The 19,566-nt window shown below is 42.7% G+C and overlaps 1 protein-coding gene across 14 annotated transcripts in view; it reads left to right on the top strand.

Moving 5' to 3' along the window:
- NTRK2 (neurotrophic receptor tyrosine kinase 2) overlaps positions 1 to 19,566 on the top strand; it is a 329,075-nt gene that overhangs the window by 115,739 nt on the left and 193,770 nt on the right. The window contains exon 15 of one of the 14 annotated variants that reach the window (XM_025423187.3): positions 14,215 to 19,357. The exons of the other annotated variants lie outside the window; for them this stretch is intronic. Within the exon in view, the coding sequence (XP_025278972.1) occupies positions 14,215 to 14,252 (38 nt within the window). The 3' untranslated portion in view covers positions 14,253 to 19,357. Of the gene's footprint in view, positions 1 to 14,214; positions 19,358 to 19,566 lie in introns of those variants that run through there. 14 annotated transcript variants of the gene reach the window in all.

Raw genomic sequence — 19,566 nt, 5'->3', positions numbered from 1 at the left:
CTGTGGGATGGCGGGGCCTGCCTCTTAGCAAACTTCCGCTGGCATCTATCTGGCCTTTGGTCTTAGGCGTTGGCCCCCAATTGTGTGTCTCCACTGCTGTGGTCCCCAGCATCAGATCCACACAGGTCGTCTGTGTCCCCTTGTTTCAGCACCTTATCTTCATGCCCAGTGACAGTCTCCACCACTTCTGTGCTCCTCTTGGGTACAGGGGCCCTTGTAGGCGTTCTTGCTCGGCACTGTGGGCTCTTGGGAAACCCAGAGGGTCTAGTGAGGCCATCGTGTGTGAGGGTACTGGTCAAGCCAGATGCTGTCCCACAGCTCCCTGAGAAGAGGGGACATATGTGGTGCAGCGGCTGCTAGAGGTATTGGCAGAGCAGCCACAACCGCCCCCCCACCCCAACTCTCAAGTCCTCAGATGTCAAGGGGTTCTCTTGGTTCTCCCTAACCCTGGGGCTCCACAGTAAGTTTGTTCCACAGTAAGGTAGCTCCTCCTCCTCGTGTCTGATCTCCTGAGCTATATACTCACACTGCATCTTTTCTCTGCTTGATTCTCTTCTCTTGGATCCCTAGAGTTTCTTTAGCTCCTCACTCATGCAACTGAGTGCACCTTCCCTCTCTTGGGGTCACTTCTGTGAGTTTCTCAAAGGCATGGAGCTAGGGCTGTCTTTAGTGCATTTCTGTGCTGGCTCCCCACCCAGTCCCATGATTGTAACATGAGCCATGGCAGAGTTCCAGGTGCCACACAGATGTCACAATGTCATTTGAAAGCAGATTCCTTTGCTTTGATGGTAGTTTAGAGCCACTCTAGCCCTCGACCTCTCCCTCTCCTTCCTCTCTCCCTCTCTCCTGCTCCCCAGAATAACAGAAATAATCCCAAAACTGCCTTGAATTGTGTCACTTAGAATTGCATTGGCTACAACAATTAACAAAAAGAAACAAAAAAATCACAGCAAGAGTTCTGGGTCCCAGGCTTATGGCGACTTAATGAGGCTGGCAGGGACACTCAGGCTCTTTCTACCTTTCCCTTCTGCTCACCTTAGCAGGCAGGCTTCTTCCTCATGTCCATGACGCTGTGGTCCCAAGATGGCTACGTGTCTTCCAGATATCACATCTATGCTCCAAGTAGATAGAAGGAAGAAGATTAGTGATGTTTTCTTCCAATGAGACTTTGCTTTTTAATTTAAGAAGAAAGGACCTCACCCACCCTGGACTTTTAGCTATATCTCAGTGGCAAAGAATTATACACACCCTTCAAGGGATACTGGGAAACCATGTATACTGGCTCTTCTCCCTCAAGGTAGTGGAAAACAAGGGAAAAGGGGTTTGTGAATGGATTTTGAATATGCAACCCACAGTGTACTAATGGCCAGATAGAAGCCCTTAGAGAGAAAGCAGTAAGTTAGGTGTTTCATAGGTGGTATGGATCTATGATGTCATGGGATTACAATTTATCCAGCTTTTCTTGAAGTTAAAAACCCTTGCTGGTTCAAATAATTAATTTGCTGAGGAATTGGTTTGGTGGAGTATCTGGGCATCTTCTCTGAACAAAGGAATTCTCAAATCAGTTAATAGTGGAAACAACATGGGGGCAGTAGGAATCATATCCCATCATCTTAGGGAACAAACTTTCAAAGTCCTCAAGAAATCTCATGAAAACAGTTGATGAATTATATAATTTCTTTTCTTTTGGGTAAGGCTGAATTACCCCCTACTTGCCAACACATGCTGGAAATGTTTTATTGGCTTAATTTCGACTCCTATATGTATATGAAAGTAATAAAAGTGTATTTCTTTAAACATATTTCATAATTTAGAGTTTTCATAAATTCATGCTGGTTTTTCTTTCTAGTATACAATAAATCAGTCTATTGCATGTTGATCATATCTTCGTAAGAATACTGAAACATTTTAAGGAGGTAACTTAAGGTGGGAAAAAGTAGAGGAGATAAGATAGAAACATCAAGCAGGTAGTTCCATTAATTGGAGGTCATCAAACTACAGCCCTTGTGTGACTTGCTTTCTGTTTTTATAAATAAAGTTTTATTGGAACACAGCCAGCTCATTTTTTTACATACTGTATGGCTGCTTTCATGTTACAGTGGCGTAGTGAGTAGTTGTGACAGAGACCGTATGGTCTGCAAAGTTGAAAATATTTACTGTTCAGCCCTTCACAGAAAATGTTTGCCAGTCCCTGCAGAATCAGTCATGGGCGATTCCATGATAGCCGAACACAGGGACTGGGTTCCACCTCCCCCAACCATGTGGAAATAAAATTTCAGGTAAAAATGAAATAAAGTAAAATATGTGGGTAACTTAGCAGATGTGAATTCAGAACTCCCAGACCAGAGGCATCAGGATGTTTATTATTATATCAGAACAACTGGTTCCATTTCTGTCTTTGGCTTCTGCCTGTCTTGAGAGAGTCTCTTGCCATATTGATGTTGGGTTCCAGCTCAGAGTCTGTATCCAGTGCACCAACGAGGGTCTCAAGTTTGCCCTTTGCTAGCCATTGAGCAAGCTACTCAAGCTCTTTGGAAACTTGTTATCCTTGTTTCTCAGTGAGAGGGTAAGACTGGCTGGGTGTGTGGTCCAACGTTAGGGTCGTAGAGCTTTTTTTCTTCATCAAAGTTGTTGAATTCAGTGATGAGAGAGAGAGATCCTATCTTATCAGAACAAGAAGATTCTCCATATTCCCAGTCTCGACCCTGAGTTCTTTTCCATTTGGTGCATGTGTCCGACAAATTAGACCTATACACTAAACATTTACAACTCTTTTTAAACATAAAAGATTATCTATTTCAAAGGGACAAAAGGTGAGGGCTAGCATCTGCAGAGAATGGAGATAGCAAATATTTATTGAACACATGTTATGTGTCAGACATGCTTCTAAATGCTTGATATGTATTAAATCTTATTTACTCTGCACAGAAATCCTGAATTAAGTACTGTCCTTAGCTCCATTTCACAGATGAGGACACTGAGGTGGCTCGCCTGACATCACACAGTCATGGCACATTTTAGCATCAGAGCCCACACTCTCGACCGCTCTTCTTTCTACCTCCCAGTGGGTACAGCTGGTCTCCAGCTACACTGCAGTGTAGGGGAAAACAAGTCTGAGTGAGACACATTGTGGTTGCTAGGAATTAAGGAAGCTTTTGAAAATTAATACAAGACTTCTTCTATTTACCCAAGACCTACTCTATGCCATTGAGATCATCCCCCTAGCCTCCTTTTTCTCAGCTTCTTCTCCTAAGTCAGATTTTAAAAAATGTAGGACAACAGTTGAGAAAATACAGGTTGGAAACTGGGTCATTCTTGTGAAATCATCTTTCTCTGCCAGTACCAATTTTGAATTCTTTCTCAGAATTAAAAAACAAACAAGCAAACAAACCATGTGGAGCAATCTGTGGCAGATGGTTGTTTCGGCTCTAGGTGAGTTTTGTCATTATACTCTGGGACAGAAAACCATTGCTTTGGAAAATCATCTGTTATTTTAGTGAACTGCCAGCTAGGAACTATTGTAGCTGTGATGCTTTGGGATGGGATTTTTTTTTTTTCCTAGAGATTAGCACAGAAACCATCTCTGTTGGAATTCTGTAGGATTTTAGATGCCATGCCACTGAGGAGAAACCATAAGTCTAGCAGTTCAATGGGGTGGGAGAGGTGAGGTGGAATTAGGTTTGAGGTAGAAGTTAGCCCTCTTCTCAAGGTTTATCTTCCCCTGGAAAATATAGCAATAAACGGCTAAACCATGGTATTCATTACCAGCACAAGTCCCTAATTAATTTATTTTATGTTAATTAAGTTTATAATTATATAGTAAAACATTTACTTTCTCCCTTAAGAAATTGACTGAATCTTCTGAAGGGGCTTTGTGACTGTAATTTAGGTGCAATTAGGCAGTTAAATTTAGTTAGGGTTTGGTTCATTTAGCTGTTGCCAGAAGACGATAGATAGGAAGAAACTATGTCTCTGAAGCAACTCTGAGTCTAGAAGAACGTACTGACCGAGAGGCTCCTTCCTGCCCTCCAGGCAGCTCCTCCAGGTATCTAGGACAATCAGGATGTGGTTTCATACTTATCATTTATGTGTATTCCCCAGTTATGGAACTGCAGATTCCTATAGCCGTGATGGAGGTAAAAAATTTCTTTGTGGTTCTCAAATTGAAACTGAAGCTATAGAATGGTTCTTAGACATTTTCTACTGTGGCTGTGAAATCTCTGGGCCCTGGTCAGCCTTAGACTCAGAGTGGTATCACCAGCCATGGCCGCCATTTTGGCTGGAAAACATCTTGCCTGCCGGGAAAGGAGTGATCTGTTACATGGCCTCCTGTGTCTCTGAAAGCTATGGTCCAGCATCCCCAGGGGTCTAATGGAGAGGACCCCACTATTCTAGGCATGTGAAGATGGATTTTGTTTTTTAAGATTTTATTTATTTATTCATGAGAGACACAGAGAGAGGCAAAGACATAGGCAGAGGGAGAAACAAGCTCCCCATGGGGAGCCTGATGTGGGACTGGATCCCAGGATCCCAGGATCATGACCCCTGCCAAAGGCAGATGCTCAACCACTGAGCCACCCAGGTGCCCCATGAAGATGGACTTTTTGAGCAAAATTTCTTCTGTGAGGTTTTACTTCATAGCTCATTACAAAGAGCATATTTAGGCCTATCATTGAAAATATAGTTGAAGGCAATGATCTGCGGTGGCTGCTGAGCTGCGTGCAAGGTTGGAGCTCACTGCTCAGGCCCATGAATGGAAATCTGGAAAGCACAAAGGCAGGATTATTCCAGTGAGTAGGGAGAGAGCATTTCAGCAACATCCCAGTAGTTGGGGTAGCAAGGGTTCATCTATTTTAAAGTCCCTTTGGTTTTTGAAGCATTTATTTCTTGGTGGTTAACAGAAGTCCTTGCTTTGCAAAGGGAACAGCAGCATTTTTTTGTCTAGGGTGCTAGCTGAATTATAGGAGATAATTTTCAAAAGACATGTGGTGTTCTGTCTTCGTGATGGCAGTTGGTTTTTTACTGTGTGATTGATGAATGAATGAAACATGTACCTAAGTCAAAGAAAATATGATCACTTAACCCCCTTCTACATTTATAAATGTTTTCATCTATAAAATGGAAGCACTAAGCTCCTTTTACTTCACAATGAGCAAATGATAGCCCCCTTCCCAAAAGAAGCATGTGAAATATGACTTACATATACTTGGAAAGGTATATGGAAACCAGAGTTTTGTAAATTGTCCTATATCTCTGGCTTGCGTTATTTGATAATATTTTTAAAAACGATGTCTCTTCATTTCTGGTTGGCACTTAGCTTTAATGTTCTTTGTCCCAGGTTCTGCCATAGCAGAGTAAAAAACCCAAACCAAAAAGAAACGAACAAAAACAAATCTCAGCACCACAGATTGGGGCATAACTTGCAATCAATAGAGTATGATTTCAATTGGGCTTTTAAAGGGGAAACATACCATATTCAAATCTAGAACATTTTGGCTTAGCACTCTATCATCTTGAACATATTTTTGGTAAATATTATATATTTGATAGAACCTAGAACTATCTTTAATGAGAAGGATCATTCCAACTGTAGTTTTTTATTCCAGTAGCATGGTTTGGAGATTCTACAACATGATACTTTGTCTAAATGTTGAGTCATAATTTGAGGAACAACCCCAAATTGAATTTGTACGTGGCACAGACAGTATTAGGTACTCATAATCCAGTCATCTCATTATGTTAGATTTATTTTGTGTGTATCCTAGTGTTGGGTAACTGAGATGCAGAGAAGTCCCCCTGACTTGGCCAGAGTTGCACAGCTCAGGAAGGAGCAGGGCCAAGATCCAAACTCAGGTCTGTCTGGCCTCAGGCTGCTTCTTGCTGTCTAACCAGCCAGCCAGCTTTCTTTCAGGCTTCACCATGGAAATGAACCCACTAGCACACAATTGTCAAGGAAGATAAACATGTGGGGCAACTGTACTTATTAAAATTCTAGTTCCAATGGTAGCTGGAAGTAAAGGTCCAGGATCTTGCATAGTTAAACAGTGGATGGTAAATGGCTGTGATTATGAAGAATGAAAAAAAAAAAAACTAATTTATAATCCAATCTTCCCTGCTATGCATGTGTAATTATACTGTGTCCTTTCATCTGTGTGACATTGAAAAATTTTTACTGCTTTCCTGTAAGGCAGTGCATTGGTCCATCACATGTGTTTGAATGCCTCTTGTGCTTGCATAGATGATGATTTCTGTTTTAAACTAAGAATGTGTGTAGAGTTACAAGGTAAATAGCCTTTGCCTTTTAATCACTTTGATTTAGCAAAGGACTTCCTGTAAATTTTGGAAAGCATTTCTTAAAATACTGTCAGATGTTTGGATACATTACATTTTCATTAAAAAAAAAAAAAAAAAAAAAAAGAGCCAACAACCAGAATACACTGTTGTCCCAGTGTCTTGGTTCTGGTTGATTCTTGGCATGGTTGCTCTAATTCTTAACCAAGCTGTTATATTTGGTATGCCATATATGCCATGCATACTTTATTTAAAAAGGAAAATAAACTGTGAAATCTGGTGTGTGTAAAAATGTACTCTCTTTAAAACTCAGAATTTTCTCCATGTAGAAATTGTACCCAAACCAAATGATTCTGAAGAGACTTGGGGTAGAAAGAATCTCTCTCGTCCTTCAGAAAGGGGTGTTGCCAGGTAAAGCCACTGAGGTCAGCACATGTCCAGCTTCTGTAAGAAGTTCTGAGGGTGTTAGTAAGGATAGTTGGATGGCATAACAGCATGGACTTGTTCCAAAATGAGCTCTTTGAGTAAATAAAAATGTCAGGAATGGCAGAGGCTTCTAGAATGCAGGGTTAACTTAGGTCAAGTCAGGGGTTCTGCTGGCTGCTTCAGGCTGATGCATTTAAGACTGTGACACGGGTTGATTCTGCACTTCTCCAGCTTCCTACTGAGAATAGAGTAAGCTCTCCATTTTACCGAGGCTGTTCCAAGTGGGTTTCATGCTACTTCTTGTAAGGGAGGTGCAGAGCCACCGCTGTGGCACCAAATCCTGAGGGTTCCAACTGACGAGGAGGCAATTTTGGATGGTGAATCCTGGTTTTGGTGGTGTGAATAGACTGATACTCTTTCAGACTGTTGAGCAGTTCTGGGATATTCCCTGAGAACCCTTGCTAGGGGGCAGGATTATCTTTGGTTAGGTATGCTCTTACAGGGTCCAATATGTGACTTTAAATTTGGTTTTACAAAGAAGTGTCAAGTAAGATCCCTGGTTAATGGCAGGATGAATCTTCTTTCAAACCCAACATTGCTCCTCTTGGAGCTCTTTGTTCTGGCAGGGTAACTGAGATGATGGAAGTTGTTCTGCCAATGGTGTACTAGGGAAAAGTTTGGGTGAAAAGCCTCCTTCCTGCTCCATAATATGTGTTTGTCTCTGAGTTTGTGCCTCCACTTCTCTGGAGACAAGACTGAGGCCAGATAAATATCTCTGAAGCTCTCTGTGTGGAGGAGCAGATCTGGCCTGGGCAGGACCTTGGGCAGTGGGAAGTAATGTTATTGCATGCGGGCAGGGGACAGGGAGGAGGAGGTGACGCGACAGCAACACACAGGAGAGAAGAGGCAACCATCTCAGAGCTGGGGAGTAACCACATAAGCCAGATTCCTTGCAAAGCAGGAGCTCTGGTCTCAGATCAGAACATGGACTTGGCACCTCCTCAGATGGCAGCCTACCTTCCAAGATGTCCATTACCAGACAGAACAAAGGCCTGGATTTCCTGCTCTGGGGCAGGATTTGGTAACTCACCTGTATTGTAGTCACTTCCTGGGGATTATCAACCTCACCTCTCTTTGTTTTGCATTCTGGAAATACTTGGTGTTTAAGGTTTCATTATCTTGTGCCCTTGGTTCATTTAAACACAGATGAGATTTATAAGGTACCTCTGTTCAAGTGAAGATAATTTGTTTGATCTTCTCTCTGCTTAATTGGAACCATTAGTGGCTCTGACCTCCAGGCTTTGCAACACTAGGCAGAGACACTGCATATAAAAGGCCACCTGACTGTCGCTTTCTTAGCAAAGCATCCTAAATGTGAACAGTCTTCAGACTTTGTTTCTGAAGTGCTACTTGGAGTGCCTAAATGGTGCTCCAGGACAGATTTTTTTTTTTAAAGATTATTTATTTGTTTATTCGGGAGAGACAGAGAGAGAGAAGCAGAGACATAGGCAGAGGGAGAAGCAGGCTCCCTGCGGGAAGCCCAATACAGGATTTGATCCCAGGACCCCAGGATCATGACATGAGCTGAAGGCAGCCGCTCAACCCTTGAGCCACCCAGGTGCCCCTCCAGGACAGATTTGATGATTGCTTGCTCTCCTCCTTTGTGGGTCAGCTTCACCTTGGACCTGCACCCTCAGTCCTGCTCTGTGACTCTCTGACCTCTCTTCGCACTCTCGAATAACTATGGCCACACCCTTTACATGCTTGAGGTCTCCCACATGCCTTGACAGCCAACTACTTTTGCTTGAAGTCCTTCTCCTCTTCCTGCTCCTCCTCTTTCCATCCCCCGCTTTGGTTTCACCATTACCACCACCACCACCACCATCATCATCATCATCATCATCATCGGGCAGACTTTGGCTGACCCATGGCACTTATTTCCTCTTGCTTGTTTTATGCATAATTTATTTTTCTAGAAATGTATTTGTGGTCTACATGTCGTGGTTCCAGCCACACTTGAGCAGAGCCAAGCAACTTTCACTGTGTATGCTTGCATTTCTTGCAAGTTTCATGTCGTGAGGTTGGTTAAGTTATAGGTTTTAGGCCATTTGTATTTTATTTGGACATGGTAGGCTCTAGTACTCTGGGCATCATAGACTCAGAAGAATGGCTGGCTAGAGGATTTTGGCAAAAACAAATCTAGACACAAATCTGTATTAGCAGCAGTGAGCACATGGTCTTCTATGATGAGATTTATAATGCCATGCCCATGTGTACTGAATGTTTGAGTCATTGGCAAGCCTCTCTGGTCTGAGGATTGCGGAACAATGTCTTTAAGAAGATGTCATTTTATGTTACAAAGAGCTACCCTATAGATTTTGCAATAATATATACTTATTGAAGTGAGCCAGAAGGCTAGACACACCCCAAAGGAGAACAATAGATTGATTTGGGTTTCTCAGTGTGATTGTAGTGAAAGCCTTAATCTTAATGCACCTCAAACCACAAACTCAATCTTTTTTTTTTCATTTTTCCTATTCTACTTGTAGCATTTTTAGGTGATTCCACAGATAGGAGCCACATCATCAATCTTTCTGGATCTGCTCCCATCCTATGTGAAGTCCCTGACATGGGAGCAGTTGAGCCCTTGGACACTTGTCATCAGGCTCTGCTGATCAGACCACATTCTCCTTAGAATCATTGAATTTTAATTGTGCAATAGCTTTGGCTTTCCTTACACATTCGAGCTTTGCCAAGAACTTTGTGTTTCCTGCTTTAACTTGCGGCTCATAAGTAAACTTCATTTTATAAAGTCAAACCAGAGCTTTAAAAGCCTCACTGACCATCCTCAGCTATTTATTTTTAGTCGTTCATCTTTAGCTAACAAATGGACAACAGTTTTCTTTGTCCAACGCCCACGGTGGTTTTGATCATCGCAAGTATTAGAATAAACTAAGTCTAGCACCTTTTCCCCAGGAGCTTAAAATGCTTCGGGAAGAATGCACTGGGTGTCCACGTGTCTAACTGTAACCTTCAATATACTTCTAAGCAAATACGTGATTTTTTGCAGGAAGCTTTGGAGTAAGTTGAGTAACCCAGTTACCAGTGAGAAACAGTAGATCCTACCTTGCATTGTACAATTCACTCTCTACCATTTTGGTTCTGTTACCAAGTACCTCAAAGTTCTTCAATACAGCTCAAAATTTAGACATCACTATTCTGAAACTCAAGATGCACTCAGCCCTTGGTATCATGCAAGGCATTGTTGGCACAGAAGATGGGTAGGCGTGTTCTCTCTGCCCTCCTGTGGCCTATAGTCTGGCATGTAGGGAAGTAGATAGAACAGAAGTACAAGTTTAAAATAAAAGTTTAAAAAGGTACAAAGGTAGGCTATGTGAATGAATGGGATAGAATGTCATAGAGGTTAAGAGGCTGGTCAAATAAATGCTCATAGAAATGGCTTTTGCCTGGATCGTCAAGAATGGTCAAGGCTTCTATAAGGAGAGCATGTTTGGTGGAAGGAGATCTTAGGGCAAGAGATGGCATGTGGACAAAGCACATCCCCAGGAAGGGAAAGAGGTGTCTGAAGGATGGTAATACAGCTTCTGGAATGAGCACAAAGAAGAAAGCCCCAGGACCTGGCTTATGTGTTGGCACATTTCCGCTATGGGTACACAGGTGATGCCTCTGTAAAAGATAGACTGGTGGCCGAGAGATTCTGAGTTTAGATTTCAGCTGCCTCACTCCATTCTTGGGTGACCTTGAACACATCACATTGCCCATGCGGGTTGAGTGAATCACCTATAAACTAGAAAAAGCAAATGACAAGGGATGGTTGGTGTAACAACCAATATATATTAAGTGCTCCACAAATGTTAAATCGGGACAATGGATGTTTAAGCCCCAGTGCTGAAATAAAGCGGGACTGCACCCAGCTCAAGTCTAAATTGTGATGGAAAGCTCTTCGCACCCACTGTGTTCTAAGCATCTAGTGTTAGGAGAACATAGGAGTTTATCCTTTGATATTACCTAGTGGACATTTTCCGGAAGGTTCAAGAAACATTTGCTCTGCTCTCCGATGAAGGTGAGCCGCTCTGCTGGTACCCTGGCCACCACCCGGTCTCCAGAGTGGCACCATGCCATGCGGTCACCCAAGTTGGCAGTTCGCTACTTGAATTCTCCAAATGAGATAGGATTTGCTTTTTTAGACAAACAGCTGTGTCTTTTTCCCGTTCCTTTCGCTTCTTTTCCACTCAGCAGTTTTCCTTTCTGCTGCAGATAAATTGCTGCTAATTTAAATGTACTGCAGATCCTTGCCATTTTATGGTTGATTGCTTCTGAGTTATAGGAGGGAAATGTGTGCACGCTTGAATGTAAATAAATCTAAATGGATCGGAAGCCAGTGGTAAAGAAAGCACAGTGCTTCACTGACCTTCACCTTCCCCACCCTGTCCATCCCTTTGAAGAGGTCAACGAGCAAATCCAAAATCAGCAAGCTGCAGAGACGGAGTTTCAAGACACATCCTGGGTTTCTCTCTGCTTTCGACCTTGCATCACATTTCTGACAGCACCTGCTTTATCCTGGTTCTTATTTAGATCAGCTAGTGCAAGCAGCAGCGGCAAAGTTTCCTCTCAAGTGTTTTTTCTGTTGTTGTTTTTTTGATAAAGGAGCCATTCTCAAGATAACTACCATGCACCATCGGAATGCTGCAAATCCCTCAGAATGTCACATTGTCAAAATATCTATATTTCAGGCTCAGAAGCTAGACAGCTCGTTTGGCTGCTAAACCCTCAAGATGTTCAGCCATTTGTTGTGGTCTAAAAACTTTCCCCCTCACGAGGAGAAAATAATGATCTATTGTTTTATATCATTTTGGGGCCCCTTTCTTGAGCTTCTTGTAACCCGAGTGGGCCAAAGCCATGAGACCCTGGTAGCTAAATAGGGGTGCTGATCAACTTTTCCTGCCAACTCCTTAGAAATCTGAAGCACCGGATATATTTCCTGATACAAGCAGTCAAGTCTTGACATCAGACTGGTTTTTCAGTATCTGGTGGCCTATCTTTAGTGTGTCAGTCAACTGACTGTGAAGATCAGGTGTCTCAGAGAGGGGTCTGACCCACCTTCCTTGAGGTGGGAGGTGGCAGGAGTAGCAATGTGAATGCAGACACTACACGTGGCTTATCATTGCAACAGGCTGGCTTTCCCCCACAAGGAAGACATCGCGTGTGCTATTCTGGTGGCTTTACTCCCCTCATGGCATGGGTGTGTGGCCCTGAGGTAGGGTTTTTGGAGAAGGATGCATCACCAAGAGGCAAAGCAGAAGGACGTTGAAGAGGGGCATTTGACATCAGTTGAAGTAGGGGCGGGTGCAGTTGCAGCCTGAATGAATGGCGGTCCAAAGAGCTGCCATCTAGCAAAGCAAATTGTTTCCCAACTGTAACAACGAGCTTGGGTGGGCCTCGGGAGAGGAGAGTGGCAAATAGAAGCAAAGGAATTGTGGCTGGGGGCCTGCTGTAAACACTCTGACATGAGTAAACTTTAAAGAGTCCCTGTGCCATAAACCCTTTGGAAGGAAATAAAGCTCACTTTAACAGCTTAATCTGTTGTTATTCTTATTATTTTAAAATCCAGTGCTTTTCAAAATGGAATATTCAGAGAAAGTAGTATATTGAATCAACAGATCTTTTGATTTGGGGATGATGTCTTCTACTTATATCACCAAGTTCCTCCTGTGTTTATTGGCAAGCTTGAGACTCTTGTATTAATCTTGTTGTTTCAGTGGGAGGGAAATTGAGACCCACCCTCTTAGAACCTGAAGATGTTTGGTTAGTTCTAAGTGTCACAACGTGGCTCATGTTAGCCTGGAGTATGAACTTCTAGAAAGAGACCAAAGTCAGAAATGAAGGAGTCTTAATGGGCATCACTGTGTGCTTCCTGAATTCTCAGTGCTTTGTGGGTGATTAAATCCATGAGCAATGTTTGACGTCGGTACCGAGTGCTTTTCCTGAGACTTGGAAGGGTGGGAGAGAAAAGAGCCATGGAAATTAAGTTCCATAGACTCTTTTAGTGTGGTTGTAAATGATGATACAGATTGGTGGTGGTAATTTCAGCTCTGGAGGCAGATGACACCAGCACTTGGCAGACCAGACGCCAGGTTGAGGAAGATCCAGAGTCTGGAGGGTTGGGTTTCAAAGTGCCTTCTGAAGCTGAACCTGAAAACGTTTTGGGAGTTTCTAGCACGACGTCATCTGTTTGGTCACTTGGGGACCTGATGGAGATTCATACAGAATTATATGTAATGAGTCTCCTCTGTTCTTGCTGGGTTTCCTAGTGAAGTTGGAGGGATCTTGGCCTCCCTTCAGTGACAGGGTAGCTACAGAGTATAAGCTCTCGGTCAGAATCTGAGCTCTGTCCCATGCTTGTCGGGCTTCAGCAAGCTGCTTTGCTCACAGGACCTCAGTTTTCTCACCAGCAAAGTGGGCACAATAATAGAACCTACCTTATAGGGTTATTGTGAATGTAAAAGGACTAATTTAGACAAAGACCTTAGAAGAAAGCCTGGCACCAAGTGGATTAGCTGTTATTCATTGCACAAGTGACATACTCATCTTTCTCTGTCTGCAGCAGTGTTAAGTATTTGAGGTCAAGGAACTCCATTTTCTTTATTTTTGTGTCATCTACTGTAGTGTCTATTATTTAGTCACTGCTCAATTAATGTTTGCAGGATTAATTCATATTAAGTATTATATATGTTTTATATATTATGTACATAATATATACATATATTATATGTCATGTATTATATATGCAATATATATACATGCAAGATACCACATGTTGTATCATGTTATATAATAGATATTCCATCTATCTGTGTGCCTGTCATATATATATGGTACAACACTTAAATGAATTTAGGCAATGAATTATTTAATAATAGGATTCCTGAAAAAGAATCTAAATCTTTGTATGATCCAGTATTTCACAGTTAAAGCTAGCCAGTTCTTTGATCTGGTTGCTGAGTAATGAACCAGTTATTTTAGAAGTAATTTCACAAAATTAAGTGGGGAAGGAAAATCAGGATTTGGGTTAAGATTTGTTGTTGAGTTTTATTATTTTTCTCCTGTACATAAAAATTTTCCAGGGCTCATCTATATTGTACACAGATTTCTCCTCCTTAAATTAAGATGTTAACATCTGAGACTGTTGTGTGGAGCTGTGTGCAGAAATCCTTTGCATTTCTTTCTTGTATTTTCTGTGCCATGTAAAATCGGTTTTAAGTTTAAAACTAAGTGGCTTGATAATGAGATGCACATTTTTCTCCCAATTTCTGTTCTGTGATTATATATTCTTTTATGTTTTAAAGCATATTCCATGTTGTCTTGATTTTTTATTATTTATTATGTTCTTTTTAAAAGTGATTATACTTGTATGTTGATTTTCATTGATTTTTTTGTTTTGAGCATGACTTATGTTTTATTTTGTGTTTCTTTTAGGTTTTGTTTTGTTTCATAAGATCCCACTGGATGGGTAGCTGAAATAAAGAAAAAGACAGAGAAAGGGGCTGTGGTGCTTGTTGGTTGATGCTGCCTTGTAAGCTGGACTCTTGGGACGGGCATTGGCTTCTCCCAGGAGGTGCCGCTTAGTTGGGGTTTTCTGGCAGATGTGGGTGGTATTTGCAGGAGGTCCTGCATGAAGCCTGCGGCTGTTGTGAGCTGTGTTTGGGGCGCACTGCTGCTGCAGAGGCAGCTCGCAGGCAGCTAAGAAAATGCTCAAGAAAACATTTTAAATTCATGCTTCCCTCTTGTTCTTACAATTGCTCAAATACAAAATTGAAATGGGATTCCATTGGATTATGCTTCTCTTCTTAAAGGAGTGCTCCTTGACCATACTGGAAATGTATTGATTCTTATTGTTTCTGTTCATTAAAGGTGAACTGCAAAGTTACAACAACAAAAAAAAAAAAAAAAAAAAATCTAAGTTTAGGGACAGATACAAGAACACACTAAACAACCTAATCTCTATGTAACACATAGTTAGCAATGTTTTCTGTTGATGTTTAATGAAGACTGAATTTAGAAAGTCTCTCTTTTCCATCTGAAACACAGTGACTGAGAAAGTTAAGGGCATCACTGGGGGGACTTGGTGAGGCCATGGAGAGATTCTTTCCTTCCCTGGCAGTAAAGGTCCAGAGTCATGCAATCAATGCTAACGATTTTTCTAAAGTTTATTAGCCGTCAAAAAATAAAAGCAGCTCTGTGGTCGGGGGCTATAGATTTAGGTTAGGCGTAGTCAGTTTCAGAATAACTACAAGAGTGAAATAGACACATATGGTGCACATGTCCTTTTATTTGCCCCCTGCGATCCACCTGCTTTTTAGAAGTTTCCTAGTGAGAAGGCCGCAGTATCTCATGCTGTTCCCATGACAGAACTGCAGCTTTTCTACTCTGAAAAGGTCTGCGGGCAGAATGGCTGGCCTGCTGGGAGCAGGAGACCATATTCTAAGAAGGATAGTCCCCTACTACATACTACACTACTGCTGGTTTTCATGGGCAGGAAGGCTCTTCCTGACCCCAGCAGCATAGAGGTAATGAGTATGTGCTTTATCAGGCCCAGCCTCATTGGCGAGAGGGTAGCCTGGGAGCTACAGAATCCTGCATCCCTGCCTTAGTTCTGTCACAGACACCTGTTTCACTCACTCGGCCATCGCGGTGACCTTTGTATGCTTTGCTCAGCCTTTGCTAGGTTGGATCCCTGGCCTGCAGACAGGTTGGGCTGCCCTCGCCCCACCTCACCTCACCCCTTTCTTGTTAGGGGCACGGCAGAGCCAGGCCTGGAGCATTTCGCTTGAAAACAAGATCAGCCCTGGTGTTAAGGCATGCTCAGAGTGGCCACGGCTGGGTTGGAAACTTATTGACGTTTGAAAGAATTCTTTTTTGGGGGGAAATTGTTACTCAAGTTTTGCAGTTCAGCTTTAAGGATTTATAGATTTTTAACTAGTCCAACATGTTTGGAAACGTTGTTTTGCATCCCGTGTAACCAAGGCATTAATCTTAATAAACCAGGATCCATTTAGGCACCACTTGATAGAAAAGGATTACCCATGATGAATACTTTATACTGTATCTTTTACATTAGCCACTAAATATGTTATTGCTTGATACAGACATTTTACAGGGTCCTATGGATTACAGCATTTACCTTGGCTCCTCCGTACCCATGCCTCAGAGAGGGGCAGTTTCTCCCAACCATACACAGGCTGCTTGTTCTCAAACGTTTTCTTTCCAAAGACACATTTGAGTGGGAGAGCAGCTGGCCCTTGGTGGGGGGTGGGGAGGGGGTCCGGAATATTCTCTGAATTCCCATTTTCTTGCTCACTGCTAAATGACAGTTCCTGTCACTACTTAGATTTTGATCTCTCCCAGAGTTGTTGATTTACAAAGAGGCCAGCTAATTGCAGAAATCTTGAACCCTGAAAGAAAGAGGAAATTCATGCTGAGAGCGGAGCAGAGGCTGTCAGTACACCAAGCATTCTTAAATATCGGCCATTCGGTACAAGTTTTTTTGTGGTTTTTTTTTTTTTAAACCTTTTATATTTTATTCCATGGAACCAGAAAAAGGCAATGCATTGTTTAAGAACTATTTTATACATATCCCAGAGCCAAAAGGAAAAAAAAAAAAAAAGAATATTTGTACTCAACAGCTAGAAGACTTGCAGGGTAGATTTTTGTTTTAAAACGGAGAGAAGTGGACAGATAAGGCAATTTAATATATCAAAGAGCAGTTGACATCTCCTAGGGAACGATGAAAACAGCAGGCTATTAGAAAATTATTTCATATGGTTCTTGTGTTCCTTGCTTTTCATTTTTCTTTAATCCCCAAAGACCACAGTCAGTGACATATTTTCTCATTTCTATCCTCTAGACCACCCTCTTTCATCCTTTGCTTTTTTATGTCCCTTACAAACAATCTTTTTACAGCTTCCTAATGACATGTATCATGTATTTTTTTTTCAGCATTAGAAAAGGATAGGCAGCATTTTTGCTGAAATCAAGTCCATTGCCCCCCAACCAGGACCTGGCATTTCAGAGCCAGGCAGGTGCCCTTCGTCAAGGGCGTGTGCTGGGTGAGTGGACACCCACCCCTGCAGGCGGGCAGCCATCACCCAGCCTTGGCCAACTCCTGCCTCCCGGGAATGGGGCCCCAGTTTCCCAAATCTTCTGATTCTTTAAAAGAAACTTGAAACCTGGAATTTTTTTTTTTTTTTATGTGAAATGTCCCTATTTTTAAAAAGTTGGCTCGGTTATTTTTAAAAACGTTATGTAGGCCAACAAAACATGTCTGTGGGTTGCCAGTTTGTTACTTTTGTCTTAAAGCAACATCATTGTTCTCTGTTTCCCTTTATCTTTCCTTCATAAACGCACTTCCTGGAATGGCCATGGAGAGCTTTCTTGCCATTGGGTTTGGCACCCTAGAGATCTGTGGCATGTCACTTACCTTTGGGGCACTCCTGTGACCTCCGTTACCTGGGGCCTTGGCCTCTGTCCCTGCCTGGGACTCTCCGATGGCACTGTTTTCCCTCCATCCCTGAGTGGCCCCACCTCTAAGTGGCCAGAGACAACCTAGCAAGTCCTTTCTCCTGTTTTGTCTGACGTGTCTGACTTTCACTAGTGTCCGTGTCGCCTGGCCTACTTGGGGTAGCCAGGTTCGATGGGAAAGCACACAGCCTGTCCAAGGGTCTTCATTGTACCTATGTGGCCACTGGTAAATGGAAAACAGGCTTGCCACCTCAAGAGGTGTGGGTCAGGCCCTGTGTCTTGAATGGGGTACCACTGAGACCCTCTGAGGCAGCTGAGACAGAGTAAGGAACGCCCACTGACGTCCCCGGAGCCACCGGTTTGAGGCCAGAAAAGATACCTCTCCTGACGGGAGAAAAGAATCCCCACATACTTTGGAGACAGTCAATTCCAGAGTTGTCACTTCTGGTCCCCCAGCCTGGGCCCATTTCATTTTTGACCCATTGAGTGTCCTTCTCCTCTGTGCCCTCTACTTTTGGAAAGAACACAGAGCACAGAGGGTATTGGCCTCTGCCTCCAACTTTTCCAGCAGTCCTGAAGGTCCCCCAGAGTAGTTAGGGCTCTAGGCTCTCCTTCAAATGGAGCAGAGACCGTGACAGTTGGGCAGCCTGAGGAGCAGACAGCTCCAGGACAACAAGGCAGGAATTCAGCTCGCTGCCAGGTGCCAGAGCACACGTGATGATGCGCTCCTGCTTCATCTCTCCTCTATCTTTGCTCTTGATCTGCTTAAAATTCCCGACTTTTCTCTCTCTCTCTCTCTCTCTTTCTCTCTAGCCAGCTAACCTGACTCCATGACAGACAGAGGGTTTGTTTCCATTTGCCTTTTTTGGTTGCTTTGCACATGCTTTTTTGTTGTTGTTCATCCAAAGTGGGGCCAAACAAGAATGGAGAGTGAACTACTGTCATGCACCGCGGAGCGGATGATGCACTCTTGTACTGTTCTCATACTTTCTGTCTAGAACTCCTCCCTGGCTTTCATCTATTCCCCTCACACAGCAGTAGATGCTTGTTTCATCTTGCCTTGTCCAGACCAGATGCAGAGGGACAGCCACTGGGAGACGGGGCTCCATCCAGCCACAAGGGCTGTGCCCTTCCTATCAAGCCAAGGTCAGTGGGGTCCCCTGGGGTCCTGCAGACTGGACTCCAAGGAAACTGGGACAGAGACCGCCATTTCGTTAAGTGAATTCTGCTGTGTTCACACACCTGCAGTGCCCACAAGCAATGTCCGGTTTATTCAAGGGCACCTGGGAAGGTTAAGTACTCTCCCAGACAGGGCAAGAGTATAGTTTTCTGTGGGGTGCTGCCAGATGGAATTAAGTGAACAGAACTCCCAACCCAGAGAGTGACATGAAAACAGTTGTCACAGAAGGCAGCTTTCCACTCGGGTTAGTCCATTTCCTTGTTTCATCAGGGACAAGAGAACCTCCCGGCCATCTGATTCTGACGGTGAGCTCACTCTGGGTTTAATTCAGGCTAATATTGCAGTGGAGCCTTGGAATGGTCATTAGTGGACCACTCAAGATAGGTTGCTATTGGTTGTATCCAAAGTCTTAGTTTTCACGGAAAAGAAAATGTATGAGAGGCAAAGGAAGGAAGAGAGATTTTCTCCTTTATTTTTCTACTTATGAATGGAGCATAATCAAGTATAAAAGAGTAAGAGATTCTGTTCACAACGTGTAGGAATATCAAATCATCACGTTATATCCTTTAACTGTCTTACAAATTTATTTGCTAATTACACCTCAGTAAAGCTAGAAAGAAAGAAAAGGAAAAAAAAAAAAAACTAGCAAAAGATTCCAGAGAAAGACAAATCCTTGGGTTTCATTCACTTCCTGTTCAAATCCATTTGCTGTAATCCATAGGCAGTCTGTGAATCATAAGCATGCCCTGTTTTTCCCCATAATGTTCCAAGGTTTTAAAGTCATTTTTTCATGTTTCCTGTAAATAATGGATAATCATTTTTATTTTATTTTTAAGTGCTGTTTTAACAATGTGGATAGATCATAAATGTACTTGCTGAATTCATTCATTTTTTAACAAGCCAATAAAGTTTTATAATTCATCTCCATGTGTCTTGCATTCTGTGTAGGGCCTTGTATACCTCCCCTCCCTTCCTCAAACACATACCATCATCCCGTGTAGCATTGGCGGTGCTCAAGGTTAAAGGTGTCAGAGGGAAGAGTGTGAGAAACTTTATGGAGAGTTTTGGGGGAGTCCCAAACCCACTATAGATCCTGGAGTATATCTCTTCTCCCCCAAAAGGGACTTTTA

This window comes from Canis lupus, chromosome 1 (genome assembly GCF_003254725.2).
Source record: "Canis lupus dingo isolate Sandy chromosome 1, ASM325472v2, whole genome shotgun sequence".
Lineage (NCBI taxonomy): Eukaryota > Metazoa > Chordata > Mammalia > Carnivora > Canidae > Canis > Canis lupus.
Note: the sequence above shows the minus strand (reverse complement) of the source record. Positions and strands in the feature narration are given on the sequence as shown.